The sequence below is a fragment of the Giraffa tippelskirchi genome, chromosome 4 (genome assembly GCF_054371585.1).
Source record: "Giraffa tippelskirchi isolate mGirTip1 chromosome 4, T2T-mGirTip1v1.2.pri, whole genome shotgun sequence".
NCBI lineage: Eukaryota > Metazoa > Chordata > Mammalia > Artiodactyla > Giraffidae > Giraffa > Giraffa tippelskirchi.
In genome coordinates, this window is record NC_137278.1 from 13,103,350 (window position 1) to 13,119,860 (window position 16,511).

Consider the following 16,511-nt stretch of genomic DNA (forward strand, 5'->3'; position numbering starts at 1 on the left):
GATAACTAATAAGACCTACTGCATAGCACAGGGAACTCTACTCAATACTTTGTAATGACCTATATGGGAAAAGAATCTAAAGCAGTGGATATACGTATAACTGATTCACTTTGCTATACAGCAGGAACTAATATAGCATTGTAAATCAACTATACTCCAATAAAAATTAAAAAATAAAAGTAGTGAAGTGGTGAAAAAAGTTAAAATATACAGTAAGTTCCTTACACATGAACAAGTTCTGTTCTGAGAGTGCGTTTGTTAGTTCAATTTGCTCACAAGTCCAACAGAGTTAGCATAGGTACCCAACTAACACAATCGTCTGTAGAGTACAGTACTGTAATAGGTTTATAATACTTTTCACACAAATAATACATAAAAGACAAACAAACACAAAAAAAGTAAAGAAAACATTTTTAATCTTATAGAACAGTACCTTGAAAAGGACAACAGTACAGTATAACAACTTGCACAAAAGGACACATTTGCATCTTTGGAAGTTTGCAACTTGAAGTTACTGGACCTAGCATGGAACTAGGTATTTGTCCAGAGAAAAAGAATGTATACATCTATACATAGATTTATATAAGAATATTCATAACAACTTTATTTAATAGCCAAAACTGTAAATAGCCCATATATCCATCAAAAAAGCTGTGGTATATTCATGCAATGGAATACTATTTACCAATTTTTATAAATGAACTGTTGATATACAGAACCACATGAATGAATCTCAAAATGCTTACACTGAGTGAAAGAAGGCAGCAAGAAATAAATACAAACTGTATGATTCCACTGAAATTAATTTTTTTTCTTTCTTTTTTCTTTAAGTCACTGTAATGTCCTACCCTTTGTGACCCCAAGGACTATACAGTCCTTGGAAATCTCCAGGCCAGAATACTGGAGTGGGTAGCCTTTCCCTTCTCTAGGGGATCTTCCCAAGCCAGGGATCGAATTCAGGTCTCCTGCATTGCAGGCTGATTCTTTACCAGCTTAGTCACAAGGGAAGCCCAAGAATACTGGAGTGGGTAGTCTATCCCTTCTCCAGCAGATCTTCCCAACCCAGGAATTGAACCGGGGTCTTCTGCATTGCAGGCAGATTCTCTACCAACTGAGCTATCAGTGAAGCCCAGAAGATGCAAACTAATCCATGTGGCAAAAACAGATCAGTGTTTCCCCTGAGGACAGATGAGACGAGCCAAGAGAAAAGTAGGGTAGGTACCAGAGGAATTCATGATCTTCATGGTCTGCAGTGATAGTTTCATGGGTGTACACAAATGTCAAAACTAGTCAAACAGTGTACATTAGATATACAAAGTTTATTGTATGTCACTTACACCCCCCCAAGTCTGGGTGTTTTTAAAGAAACAATTAAAAAAACAAGTGTGGCCCTGTTATTTCTCTGTTGAATCCCTTTTTATAAGGGTTCCCAAATCCTCAGACTGAAAACCAGAAAGTCTACTATAATGGTTAATTTTATGTGTCAAATTGGCTAGGCTGCAGGACCCAGATATTTGGCCAGATACAACTCTAGATGTTTCCACGAAGCTAATTTTTGGATGAGATTAACATTTCAGTGCTCAGACTCTGATAAAGGAGATTGTCCTCCATAATGTAGGTGGGTCTCATCCAATCAGCTGAAGGCCTTAAGAGAAAAACTGACCACCGCCCCCCCCCCCCCAAAAAAGAGGCAAGTCTGTTCTCAGACTACTTTCAGACTCAAACTATAACTTTTCCATGGGTTTCCAGGCTGCCAACTGACCCTGCTAACTTTGGACTTGTTAGTGTCTACAATTACATGGACCAATTCCAATAACACTCTTTCTACACACACACACACACACACACACACACACACACACACACACACCCCATTTGTGCTGTTTCCATAGTGAACCTTGACTAATACACTTGCTATAACCTTAAGTGCCCTACAGATCTGCCCCTCTGATATCTCTAAGCTTATTGCCTACCATCTCTACCCAGCTCAGCCCTGTCCAGCTGAACAGGCCCCTCAATGTCCCTGGAACAGGCCAGGCACCCTCTCACCTCAGAGTATTTCTAGGTGCTAATGTCCATGCTTGGAATACTTTTACCCAGATACCCCCATGGCTGGCTTACCTGTCCTCACTAATGTCTTGTTTTCTTGTTTGTTATCTTTCCAACAAGCTCTACCTCCTGGACCATACAATATTAAATTATGAACCCCATCCCCAGCATGCTTGCCCTCCCTTTTTATGCCTCCATTATTCACAGAAGTTTTTGCCTACAAGCAAAAGTTAGAATTTATTGCAGATGCAAAAATCATCTTCCATAGAGCTCACATTCCAATAAAGAAGCAGTAACAATTAAAAAATAGGTAAAGCTTATGGTGTGTTAGTTCAAAACTGCTATGGAAGAAAAAGGAGTGTTATGAGCAGAATCAGGAGTGCTGGAATAAAAAGTCTAAAAGGGGATCAATTTTTTTAACCTGTATTCCCAGAAAGTAGAAAATTGCCTGGTATATAGTGCCATGCAGTAAATATTTTTGTGTGCAAAAATTGTAAATTTATGCATTTAATTTTTTCCTATGAGAAGTGAGAACTCTGTTTGGGAAGAAGACAACACTCATTTTCCCAGACTAAAATTAATCAGACAGCTGAAGGCTGTACTCAACACAGAAATTCAATTTAGAGGGAAAATTATAGTCTTCCTAGAATGGGGAAATTTGGTAATTTGATTGACTACTCTGTGGTTCCCTATTGTCAGAAGCACAGTAAAATTAAAGTTTACTTCAGTTTTTTTTTAATTAGTTTATTTTCTATTTTTTAACTTTACAATATTGTATTTGTTTTGCCATACTTCAGTTTTAGCAAACCATCAAAAGCACTTTATAACTAGATACTGTATTGAAAAGGTAAGCATTCTGGACTTTATTGAAACTGCATGTGAGAAACTTAATATCTGTAGCTCTGGAAAACACTAAACAAGAAAGAAGAAATATGAAGTTGGTTTACATCTCATTTATTTCAACAGAAACTGCAGATTATAAAGAAAAGTTATATCACCTATTACTAAGGATGGTTCTTTAACCTAGCAAAAGAATATTACACAAAACTTAAACTGGTTCTACTTGAGATTCCAAATGTTCACCATGGAAAAGTAAAGTGCTATAACATATTTGAGAATCCTGATCATCTACCACGTTGAGATTAGAAACTCAGGACACGAAAATGTATAGCTTGGTCCAAAATAGAATTGTGTTTCATGCCTCTAAGCCTAAAACAAACCTGGTTTCACCGTTAAAACAGAAGTATAAAATGTCAGCATATTTTCCTTTTGAGAGTGATGGTTGGTGTATGTTGTCATCTTAAGTCTTTCTCTCTTCAGGAAGATAAAACAATAGTGTAGCATATTCAGAACAATAAGTCACATATCTGACTAATAAGGAATTGGGGGCTTTGAAGACCACAAGTTGCATGTGTGTTGCTGGCAATGCCATATTGAGGATTATGGAAGAATAAATGGGCAATCAGTTAAGTTCAGTTCAGTCACTCAGTCGTGTCCAACTCTGCGACCCCTTGAACCGCAGCACGCCAGGTCTCCCTGTCCATCACCAGCTCCCAGAGTCCACCAAAATCCATGTCCATTGAGTCGGTGATACCATTCAACCATCTCATCCTCTGTCGTCCCCTTCTCCTCCTGCCCTCAATCTTTCCCAGCATCAGGGTCTTTTCCAATGAGTCAGTTCTTCACATCAGGTGGCCAAAGTATTGGAGTTTCAACTTCAACATCAGTTCTTCCAATGAACACTCAGGACTGATCTCCTTTAGGATGGACTGGTTGGATCTCCTTGCAGTCCAAGGGACTCAAGAGTCTTCTCCAACACCACAGTTCAAAAGCATCAATTCTTCGGTGCTCAGTTTTCTTCACAGTCCAACTTTCACATCCATACATGACCACTGGAAAAACCATAGCCTTGACTAGATGGACCTTTGTTGACAAAGTGATGTCTCTGCTTTTTAATATGCTACCTAGGTTGGTCATAACTTTCTTTCCAAGGAGTAAGCATCTTTTAATTTTATGGCTGCAATCACCATCTGCAGTGATATTGGAGCCCAGAAAAATAAAGTCTGACACTATTTCCACTGTTTCCCCATCTATTTCCCATGAAGTGATGGGACTGGATTCCATGATCTTAGTTTTCTGAACGTTGAGCTTTAAGCCAATTTTTTCACTATCTTCTTTCACTTTCATCAAGAGGCTCTTTAGTTCCTCTTCACTTTCTGCCATAAGGGTGGTGTCATCTGCATATTGAGGTTATTGAAATTTCTCCCGGCAATCTTGATTCCAGCTTCTTCTTCATCCAGCCCAGCATTTCTCATGATGTACTCTGCATAGAAGTCAAATAAGCAGGGTGACAATATACAGCCTTGACGTACTCCTTTTCCTATTTGGAACCAGTCTGTTGTTCCATGTCCAGTTCTAACTGTTGCTTCCTGACCTGCATACAGGTTTCTCAAGAGGCAGGTCAGGTGGTCTGGTATGCCCATCTCTTTCAGAATTTTCCACAGTTTATTGTGATCCACACAGTCAAAGGCTTTGGCATAGTCAATAAAGCAGAAATAGATGTTTTTCTGGAACTCTATTGCTTTTTCAATGATCCAGCAGATGTTGGCAATTTGATCTCTGGTTTCTCTGCCTTTTCTAAAACCAGCTTGAACATCTGGAAGTTCACGGTTCACGTATTGCTGAAGCCTGGCTTGGAGAATTTTGAGCATTACTTTACTAGTGTGTGAGATGAATGCAATTGTGCGGTAGTTTGAGCATTCTTTGGCATTGTCTTTCTTTGGGATTGGAATGAAAACTGACCTTTTCTAGTCCTGTGGCCACTGCTGAGTTTTCCAAATTTGCTGGCATATCGAGTGCAGCACTTTCACAGCATCCTCTTTCAGGATTTGAAATAGCTCAACTGGAATTCCATCACGTCCACTAGCTTTGTTTGTAGTGATGCTTCCTAAGGCCCACTTGACTTCACATTCCAGGATGTCTGGCTCTAGGTGAATGATCACACCATCATGATTATCTGGGTCGTGAAGATCCTTTTTGTACAGTTCTTCTGTGTATTCTTGCCACTTCTTAATATCTTCTGCTTCTGTTAGGTCCCTACCATTCCTATCCTTTATTGAGCCCATCTCTGCATAAAATGGGCAATAGATATGACTAAAGTGAAAGGAATTCAACCAATAACATTGTGACCACACTTCAAGGACAGTTGGGAAGATGCTAGAGACATGTGTGGTGAACATGCAACTTTTCAAGAGGGTATATCTGACAAGGTCAGTGGGTGAAATAAGAACATGGTTAGGTGATTCTCATTGGATGAAAAAGTTATTGCTTCTAAAAAGAATTCGCAGAGCCAATTTCATGTCTCTGTTCCTTAGGCTATAGATGAAGGGGTTCAGCAAGGGGATCACCACTGTGTACATCAGTGAGGCAATCATGTCTTTGTCACTGGACTTGCCTGAAGAGGTGGAAAAGTACAGTGCCATAATGGTTCCATAGAATAGAGACACCACAGAGAGGTGGGAGCCACAGGTGGACAGCGCTTTGCAGATCCCCTTGGTAGAAGGGACACTCAGGATGGAGACCCCAATGAGACCATAAGAGACCAGGATGCCACTCAGTGGAAGAATGACAACCGCAGCCCCTGCAGTGAATATGACCAGCTCGTTGATGGAGGTGTCAGAGCAGGACAGCTTGAGCAGGGCAGCAAGGTCACAGAAGAAATGTGGGATAATGTTGTCTGCACAGAAGGACAGCTGAGCCAGGAGGATGGTGTGGGACAGGGCACTGACACAAGAGAGGAGCCAGGATCCAGCCAGCAGAAACATACACAGCCCCTCCCTCATGATGGTGGTGTAGTGGAGAGGGTGACAGATGGCCACGTACCTGTCATAAGCCATCACTACAAGAAGAAGGTTATCAATGCACCCAAAAAGTAGGAAAAAATACATCTGTGCTACGCACCCTGCATAGGGAATGGATTGGTCCTGGGTTTGCATGTTTATCAGCATCTTAGGGACGGTGACAGATGAGAAGGAGACGTCAGTGAGGGCCAAGTGGCTGAGGAAGAAGTACATGGGGGTGTGGAGGCGACGGTCCAGCCTGATGAGCAGGAGGATGAGCAGGTTGCCCAACATCGTGGTCAGGTACACACCCAGGAACAGGGCGAAGAACATGCCCTGTTGTTCTGGCAGGATGGGGAGCCCCAGGAGGAGGAACTCGGACACACTGCTCTGGTTCTCCCTCTTCATTCTCTTCTTAATTTATGCTGAAAAGTGGGGAATGTGGGAAATGTCAGTGAACATTCCATAATATCATAATGTCTTTTTTTAGTATGAAAATTCTTACTTTTTGCTACCTTTCTTTTTATGTCTCCTAATCGTTGGTGAATGAATCAGTCTGTCCCACTCTGGCTTTCATAATGCATCACACCCTCACATTAACCAAGTCTCTTTCCAAAAACACCAAAGGACATTATTCTTTATTCAATAAATATTTATCAACAAACAGCTTCATCCCATATTAAGCACATAATAATGAACAAGACATGAGAAGTCTCCATGTTTAGGGAGTTTGCACCTTTATATCAAGCAGGGTTCAAACCTCTGTAGTTTACTAGGATGAAAAACGTGAATGGAAATAAAAAGAAAAGTAAACAAGTGGGACCTAATTAAACTTTAAAGGTTTTGCACAGCAAAGGAAAGTATAAACAAGGTGAAAAGACAACCTTCAGAATGGGGAAAAATAATAGCAAATGAAACAACTGACAAAGGATTAATTTCAAAATTATAGAAGCGGCTCATACAGATCCATACCAGAAAAACAACCCAATCAAAAAATGGGCAAAAGACTTAAACAGACATTTCTCCAAAGAAGACATACAGATGGCTAATAAACACATGAAAAGATGCTCAACATGGCTCACTATTAGAAAAATGCAAATCAAAACTATAATGAAATATTACCTCACACTGGTCAGGATGGCCATCATCGAAAAATCTACAAAGGGAACCATCTCACACTGTTGGTGCGAATGCAAATTGATACAGCCACTATGGAGAACAGCATGGAGATTCCTTAAAAAACTAGAAATAAGACCACCATAAGACATATACCCCGAGGAAACCAAAATTGAAAAAGACACATGTAATCCAACTTCCATTGCAGCTGTATTTACAATAACTAGGACATGGAAGCAACCTAGATGTCCATCGACAGATGAATAGATAAAGGAGCTATGGTACGTATATACAAAGGAATATCACTCAGCCTTAAAAAGGAACGCATTTGAGTCAGCCCTGATGAGGTGGACGAACCTAGAGCCTATTATACAGAGTAAAGTTAGTCAGAAAGAAAAACAATTATTGTATACTAACGCATCTACGTGGAATCTAGAAAGATGGTACTGATGAACCCATTTACAGAGCAGCAGGAGAAGGGCACGGCAACTCCCTCCAGTATTCTTGCCTGGAGAATCCCATGGACAGAGGAGCCTGGTGGGCTACAGTCCATGGGGTCACAAAGAGTCAGACACGACTGAGTGACTAAGCACAGCACAGCACAATGGAAATACAGATGCTGAGAACAGACTTACGGACACGGCTGGGGGTGGGGAGAAGGAGAAGGTGGGAGGTGTGACGAGAGTACATGGAAACATAAATTACCAAGTGTAGAATAGACAGCCAATGGAAATTTGCTGTATGACTCAGGGAACTCAAACCAGGGCTTGGCAACAACCTAAAAGGGTGGGATAGTGAGGGAGGAGGGAAGGATATTCAAGTGGGAGGGACATGGGTATACCTATGGCTGATCATCTTGATGTTTGGTAGAAACAATGCAATCCTGTAAAACAATTATTCTTCAATTAAAAATAAATAAATATGTTTTAAAAATGTGAAATAAATAAATATGTTAAAAAGACGTGAATACCAGGTCAGAGGTATCAGTCATTTCCTCATCAAAAGGATGTGCAACTCCCTAAACTGAAACAGAATTACTAAAGCTTTGTCATGGGCTTTCAGTATAATTGGCTGCATCCTACTTGCTTTGAGTCACTTAGAATTCCCTGTTATCAAAAAGTGTCCAGGGACTTCCCTGGTGGTCCAGTGGCCAAGACTCCGCTCTACCAAAGCAGGAGGCCTGGGTTCAATCCCTGGTCAGGGAACTTGATCCCACACGCCTCAACAAAGTGTCCACATGCCACAACTAAAGAAAAAAAATCACACATGCCACAACTAAAAGGTTCTGCATGCTGCAACTAAGACTCAGTGCAGCTATATAAATTAAAAACAAAAAAAGTGGTCTCCAAACCAACAACAACAATAGTACCAAGCACTATTCCAAGTGTTTTACATGTACTTTCAAATGAAATCTTCATGATAACTCTAACAAATGAGTATTATTAAACACATTTTAGTCACAAGAAAGCATAAGTATGTAACATTTACTTTGCTTTTATTTTTATATTTTGGCTGCTCTGGGTCTTTTTTGCAGTTGGTGTGCAGACTTAGTTTCCTGGCAGCATATGGGATCTTAGTTCCATGATCTGGGATTGAACCTGCATCTCCTGCACTAGAAGGCAGATTCTTAACCTCTGGATCACTGAGGAAGTCTCAAGTGTACATTACTTAAATGTGCAAAGATACACACAATTAAGTGCAAAAGATGGAATCACAACATATGTCTATCTGTCCAGAATCTATCTCTTAACCACTCTGCATAGAAATTATATCCTCATTAATTAGAATATTCAGAGAAGCTATGTTATGTTAGTTACCTTTCTCCAAAATGTTCCTAACTCACTCTAAGAAAAATTTACCACTCATGTTTATACATTATACAATTTACAAAGGACTTTCACATGGATTTTAACCTCTCAAAGCAATAATTATATATTCAGGGACTACTTAGTTACACAAGGCAAATGTTATGTCCTCATCTTATAGATGTGAAAATGAAGCTAAAGAGATAAATGACTTACCTAGGGTGACTCAGCTCTTTCATGGTGGATTCCAGGTTTAATATTTCTTTGCAAGTTAGGTTACATGTAAGGATTACTAACCACATGGACCTAAAGAGGAAATCAAGACTGACATTCTCCCTGAAGCAGGGGAGCAGGACAATGAGTCCCCATCAGAGACTAAGAGGGAAGAACAAATCTGACTCCATATTGGATCTATTTAATTTACTTTAACATTTGTATTCTATTGTTTTTGCTACAAGCTAAGAATGTTGCCTAGGGACTTCCCTGGTGGTCCAGTGGCTGAGACTCCAAGTTCCCAGTGGAGAAGGCCTGGGTTCAATCCCTGGTCAGGAACTAGATCCCACGAAGATTGAAAATCTCGTGTACCATAATGAAGACCTAGAACAGCTAAATAAACAATTTAAAAAAAAAGGAAAGTTGCTTATAGCCTTAAATATAAAGGCTAGCCCATTCTCAAGGCTCTGATCTTTAAAGATATAATACGTTTCTATTCATATAAGGATAAAAAGTTGCAGAATAGAATAGCATTTGTCTTATTGGAGGTTTACAGGAACATCTTGACCTGACCTAAGTGGACAGCTGCAAAAACACAGGATTCAGACCTGAAGAAGTTTGCAACAACTAACCACATCCCCTTCCCTTTCAGTATAAAAGAAGCCTGAATTCTAACTGGGGGAAGATGTTTCCTTGGAACACCATCTTCTCAGTCTGCTGGCTTTCCAAATAAAGTAATTATTTCTTGCCCTAACAATTCGTCTCTCAATTTGTTGACCTGTCATGTGGCAAGCAGATTTATTGAGCTTAGACTCAATAACAGGACCACGAACTCTCTCAGGGGCACTGGCTTTTTTTTAGTTCACGGCCACCAAGGAAGACAGTGACTTGATTCTTACGGGGAAGCGTGGCTGCTCACCAGCACACATTGTGTCAGTCCTTGTCAAGAAACCAGAAGAAAGCAAGATGACCGGAACCAAACAGCAACCTTGATTCAAGTAGGAGCTTGTGAAAGAGGCAGCGGGCCACGAGCCCTGGAAAGGTCAGACCCTGATCTTGAAGTATGACACAGGGCCTCTGGATGGGGCTGTTGTCTTATTTTACCAGACAATGGTGAAAGAGGAAGCTCCGTGACACATCCATGGGGTTTGGGGCAACATAATAAAAATATCCCCTTTTTAATGAGTACCAATTATTTGCCAGGCTTGGTGCTGAATAATTTGTATGTATTGGCTCAAGTAATCCTCAAAATATCACTGTGAAATAAGAGCAGTTATTTCTTCTTTGCTAGGGAGGATTCTGAACCTCAGAGAATTGCAATCAGTTCCTAAGACCACAAAAACATTTAAGGGCCAGACTGAGGATCAGGCTCTGATCTGACACAGTGCAGACCCTGAGCTCATATCTGTTAGTATGTGGAAGCTACCCAGGGGTTTTGGAAATGCACGTGAACCTTCCCCACTCATTGCAATGATACGGCCACTGTTGAAAGACAGTTAAGGGAATATTTGGGTCATGGGGTGAGTCAGAAGCCCCTAAAAGTTGCACATGAAACACACATTCGTGTGCACACTTAAAACACTGATTTGTGATTTCTTGCCACCTGTGACTTATAGGACAGTAACTATGGCTTATAGATCAGTTATTCAAAGATTCATAAAAATAAATTCACAAAGAATATGTAAGATGGTACTCACAAAATAATCCATATAAATACACATAAACACTTGTATAATCTCAGCACAAACATAAAACAACCAATAACTCATAAAAATTATATATCAGATGTAAACTCTAACTCTGAATAGAGACTTGTACATGCAAACACACATATTAAATAACCAAAAAACACAAGGTCACACATATCACACAGAAGTCATATAAGAAGCACACCATGGCACAGACAGGCTTCTTCACAGTCAGGCAACAAACAACATACATGGTCACACACATATACTCTCATTGCAAAATGAAATGTTTCAAGGCTTCCCTGCTATCTCAGATGGTAAGAATCTGCCTCCCAAGCAGGAGACACAGGTTTAATCCCTGGGTGGGGAAGATCCCCTGGAGAAGGTAATGGCAACCCACTCCAGTATTCTTGCTTGTAGATTTCCATGAACAGAGGAGCCTGGTGGGCTACAGTTCATGGGGTCACAAAGAGTTGGATACAACTGAGTGACTTTCACTTTCAGCCTCCACTGATCTACACCCAATATAGGTGAAGGCGGTGAGTGAGACACTCAGGCTCCATTCACTAGGAAGACCTAGACACTGTGCTGTGCTATGCCTAGTCGCTCAATCGTGTCCGACTCTTTGCGACCCCATGGGCTGCAGCCCGCCAGGCTCCTCTGTTTTGGGGGGTTCTCCAGGCAAGAATACTGGAGTTGGTTGTCATGCCTTCCTTCAGGGGATCTTCGCAACCCAGGAATCAAACCCAGGTCTCCCACATTGCAGACGAATTCTTCCCAACTGAGCCACCAGGGAAGCCCCCAGTAAATACTACCTGTAGATAAAATGTAGAGTAAATACACACACACACAACTCATGAAGAAAACATACATGTATCTACATTAAGGAGCAAAGAAACATCACACAGAACCACGTGGAATGGTACGCAGACTTCCAGACACAGACACACCTTGCCCACCTAGAATTCCCAGCTCCCTCTGTCCTGTGCCACTCCTTAGTGAGTTCAGGCACCTTCTAATCCAAGCAGTTTCCCAAGTCTTGAGCTTCTGATGAGAACGCCAGGAACAAAAAAGTAAGAAGGAAGCCTCTGTGAGGCCATAACCTCCTGAGCTTCCTGTGTCTGTCCTTGAACTCCAGAGCTACAGGCAGGAGGAGACCATCTTACAAGCCTCAGAGAGGATTCCAAGAAGTCCCTCAGCTCTTGGTTGAGGAAAAAGTCAAAGTTGACTAATTGCCTCCAATTCCTACCAGACCTTGGGGAGGAGCCTGTGCAGGGGCTGAAGGGACTGAGCTTCTAAAGCCACCTGAGAGGGTGCCACAGACCTGAGGGATGCCCTGGGCTCTTCTCTGCCTGCTCCAAGTTCCAGCGAAGAAGTAGGAATGGCTTAGTCATCCTCCATCACTAATGCTGCCAATGCACTGGGTCAGCTTCTCCCAACAGCATAGAAAGTCTGGCTTCTGCAAACCCCCACACCACTTACACTTGCTACCACGTGAGCACAAATCTAGCTTTGACTTCACATCCTGCAGGAACCTTCTCTCCCTTGGGAAAGACTCCAGAGCATGGAGGGGAGCCTTTCTAAGAGAGTGTAGGGGAAGGAGATTGAGTCCTTGGTCTCAGTACTCAGAAGAACTGAGTCTGGGCTATGCCAGCTAACTGTTGGCCCTGAGCAAATTAAGTGCAGCCCTGTTTCATCAGCTGTATAATGCAGATAATAACTGCATTGTCGTCTTGAAGTTATTATTGAGATTAAATGAGATGATTCATGCTTAAACACACCATAAGTGCACCATAAACATCAGCTCTTGACATTATTATCTTTGTATCTTCCAAAAATATATAATTACATCTAGGATCATTGACACTGATATAGCACTCATATTGAATGATGAATGAATTAACTGATCAATGAATTCTGACTTAATCTATTAAATCAGATTTAATTAAATCTGATTCTTCTTAGTAAAAATCTTGCCCAAGATCCTTGACATGACTCATATGATCATTTATGTCTTCTTGATTTCTTAGATCTTTGCATATGAATCAAATGTTTTTCTATCATAGGCATGACCCTATGCTAGTTTTGTAAATCAATCCAGTTGTTGGGTCTGTGACCAATTACCTGTGTCCAGCACTTCTGGGTTACCTTGGTGAATGTTTCCACTCCAAGGCTCTAATTGGTTGGCCCTGAGGAAATTTACTTCAAAAGAAAAATTATAGTCATGTTCAGGTCACTGTTGATATCACTTGATGGACTCCCTTCACGTGGCCAATTAATAATGCCTGCTCTGACCCTGGCCATAAAAATATTTTGTTCTATTACTCAAGCTCAACTAGAGCAACAAGCAAAGTTTCAGCCAAGGAAAAAAATCTCTTGCGATTATGGGATGGATTCATGTAGATAACACCAGGCTATGGTAATTTAAGTTTAAAATCTCCTCTATGTAGTGAACAATTAAATCATACTAAGGATAATCAGTCTAGTAACACTAGGAAACTGGGCTGTGTACCTTATGGACAATGTCAACATATAATTTCCCTGAAAGATAAGGATGGTACAGAGTAGACCAAGTCAGATGACCTGGGATATACCGGGCTGCACCTCATGGAAGCTCTTAGCTTAATTCTTACTTATGACCGCTAGCTATGTTATTTGTATGGAACCTGTTTTACAAAATTTCTGCTTCTTACATTAAAAAAAAAGACCCTTAAGAGTGAGAGCAAAGTGTTTGTATCTTTATGTCTCATGTCAGTAGCCACCAGGGTGATGGTAGACAGCCCAAACCCACTTCCACATCTTGGTCCCTAAACATATATATTCTGCACACAACACTATACAATGGCCAGGACTAGTGTCTTAGCGCCCTCCTGGTCAGTTACCATGCAGGGCTCTTAATCAAATATGAGGAACTGAGAATTTATTTTGAATACTTGAGAAGAAAGGCATGAGTATCCCCAAAGATGAATTCTTTTTTTAATACAGTAAAGACAAGAATGTCATTTGATTACATAGGGATAATTCTCGGGCTAAATAGTATTGCTATGGTAACTGGTACGTATGAAGTGACTATAATTGTGCAGGAAAAACAACTTGGATGTACTTAAGTAAATCAAGAAACAGGTTCTGTAAGCCTCTATAAGGAAATATTGCCTAAAACATTCTTCTCGTGTCCCTTTCTTGAAATCCTTTCTGTCTCTGGGGGGTCTGGGACCTCTTAATGACAGTAGCTAACTTTTGCTACCTTATGTGTGTGTGTGTGTGTGTGTGTGTGTGTGTGTGTGCTCAGTTGCTCAGTCATGTCCCATTCTTTGTGACCCTACAGACTGTAGCCCACCAGACTCCTCTGTCCATGGGATTTTCCAGGCAAGAATAATGGAGCAGGTTGCCATTTCCTATTCCAGGGGATCTTCCCAATCCAGGAATCGAACCCACATCTTCTGTGTCTCTGGCATTGGCAAGCAGATTCTTTGCCACTGTGCCACCCGGGAAGCCCCTTTGCTACCTTAGGGCCCAGTTAAAACATATAGGTAGATATAGGTTAAAAATAATTTCTGTATTTTTAAAATATATATATATATAAACTTTTTAAAATTTAGAATATAAAATAAAGTGTAATTATTAGTTTTAGGACTACAATAAGTATCATTGGGGCCTATAAGTATGGCTATAAGATCAGACATTTTTCTCTTCCATTAAATGATAGCAGATACACTCAGATACACTTGGTTCAGTTTGAAAGCCTGCGAAAAAATATAAGAAATAACAAAGAATAGTCAGCTATCATTGAAATGGCAAAAACAAGATGCATATCCATAGAGAGGAAAGAAAAAACCAGGAAAGAATGTTTGGCCAACTGGGTCTTTAGGGAAAATTATGGAGCATCTGAAAACTCTCAAATATTTATCTGTGGAGAGTGTCTCTGTGTAACGTTTGCCAGTGTTTTTTCACCTTCATTTCCAGCTTAGATAAGTCATGGTTGCACCATTTCTGTCATTAAAATTGCTCAGTAAGAGTAACAGTCAAACCTCCTCACCCCTTAAGGTAGTTGAAAGGATTAAATGAGTTGAAACACATGATGTGCTTAGAACATTGTCTGTGTTAGTTGCTTAGTACTGTCAGACTCTTCGTGACCCCATGGACTGTAGCCCGCCAGGCTCCTCTGTCCATGGGATTTTTCAGGCAAGAATACTGGAGTGGGTTGCAATTTCCTTCTTCAGGGGGTCTTCCCCACCCAGGGATAAAACCCATGTCTCCTGTGTCTCCTACATTGCAGGCAGATTCTTTACCTGCTGAGCCATTGGGAAGCTCACCAATATAATGGTGATAATATAATAATCTATAATTACCATTATAGATAAAGACAATTCCTTGTGGTTATATCCAAATGTAGTCATCTTTGAATCTATCTTTCATACTCCCCTCTATTCCAATTCATCAACAACTCTTGTTGGTCCTAACTTACAGCTAATCACAGTCTTTACCGAATTTTTACTACTTCTTCTGTTATTATCCTAACCTCTTCAGTTCAGTTCAGTCGCTCAGTCATGTCCAACTGCACACGACATGCAGCACACCAGACTTCCCTGTTCATCACCAACTCCTGGAGCTTACTCAAACTCATGTCCATTGAGTCAGTGATGCCATCCAAACATCTCATCCACTGTCATCCCCTTCTCCTCCTGCCCTCAATCCTTCCCAGCATCGGGGTCTTTTCCAATGAGTCAGTTCTTTGCATCAGGTGGCCAAAGTATTGGAGCTTCAGCTTCAGCATCAGTCCTTCCAATGAATATTCAGGACTGATTTCCTTTAGGATTGATTGGTTTAATTTCCTTGCCATCCAAGGGACTCTCAAAAGTCTTCTCCAACACCACAGTTCAAAAGCATCCATTCTTCGGGGCTCAGGTTTCCTTATAGTCCAGTTCTCATATCCATACATGACTACTGGCAAAACCATAACTTTGACTAGATGGACCTTTTATCCTAACCTACCACTTAGAAAGGCAATGCCAAAGAATGCTCAAACTACCCCACTATTGCACTCATCTCACATGCTAGTAAAGTAATGCTCAAAATTCTCCAAGCCAGGCTTCAGCAATACATGAACCGTGAACTTCCTGATGTTCAAGCTGGTTTTAGAAAAGGCAGAAGAACCAGAGATCAAATTGCCAACATCTGCTGGGTCATCGAAAAAGAAAGAGAGTTCCAGAAAAACGTCTATTTCTGCTTTATTGACTATGTCAAAGCCTTTGACTGTGTGGATCACAATAAACTGTGGAAAATTCAGAAGGAGATGGTAATACCAGACCACCTGACCTGCCTCTTGAGAAACCTGTATGCAGGTCAGGAAGCAACAGTTAGAACTGGACATGGAACGACAGACTGATTCCAAATAGGAAAAGGAGTACGTCAAGGCTGTGTATTGTCACCCTGCTTATTTAACTTATATGCAGAGTACATCATGAGAAACACTGGGCTGGAGGAAGCACAGGCTGGAATCAAGATTGTCAGGAGAAATATCAATACCCTCAAATATGCAGATGACACCACCCTTACGGCAGAAAGTGAAGAGGAACTAAAGAGCCTCTTGATGAAAGTGAGAGAGGAGAGTGAAAAAGTTGGCTTAAAGCTCAACATTCAGAAAACTAAGATCACGGCATGTGGTCCCATCACTTCATGGGAAATAGATGGGGAAACAGTGGAAACAGTGGCTGACTATTTTGGGGGGCTCCAAAATCACTGCAGATGGTGATTGCAGCCATGAAATTAAAAGATGCTTACTCCTTGGAAGGAAAGTTATG

At 40.9% G+C, this 16,511-nt stretch overlaps 1 protein-coding gene across 1 annotated transcript; it reads right to left on the reverse strand.

The window, feature by feature from the left end:
• Positions 1-5,354: 5,354 nt before the first annotated feature.
• Positions 5,355-7,498, reverse strand: LOC145545903 (olfactory receptor 1J4-like). The gene is made up of 2 exons (XM_081591253.1): positions 7,422-7,498; positions 5,355-6,313 (listed from the first exon to the last, which is right to left on the reverse strand). The coding sequence occupies exon 2, from the start codon at positions 6,294-6,296 to the stop codon at positions 5,355-5,357; it is 942 nt and encodes a 313-aa protein (XP_081447379.1). The 5' UTR covers positions 6,297-6,313; positions 7,422-7,498.
• Between the last annotated feature and the right edge of the window lie 9,013 nt (positions 7,499-16,511).

Excerpts from the sequence above, each read along its gene's own strand:
- LOC145545903 (XM_081591253.1), bottom strand. The coding sequence starts at position 6,296 with ATGAAGAGGGAGAACCAGAGCAGTGTGTCCGAGTTCCTCCTCCTGGGG.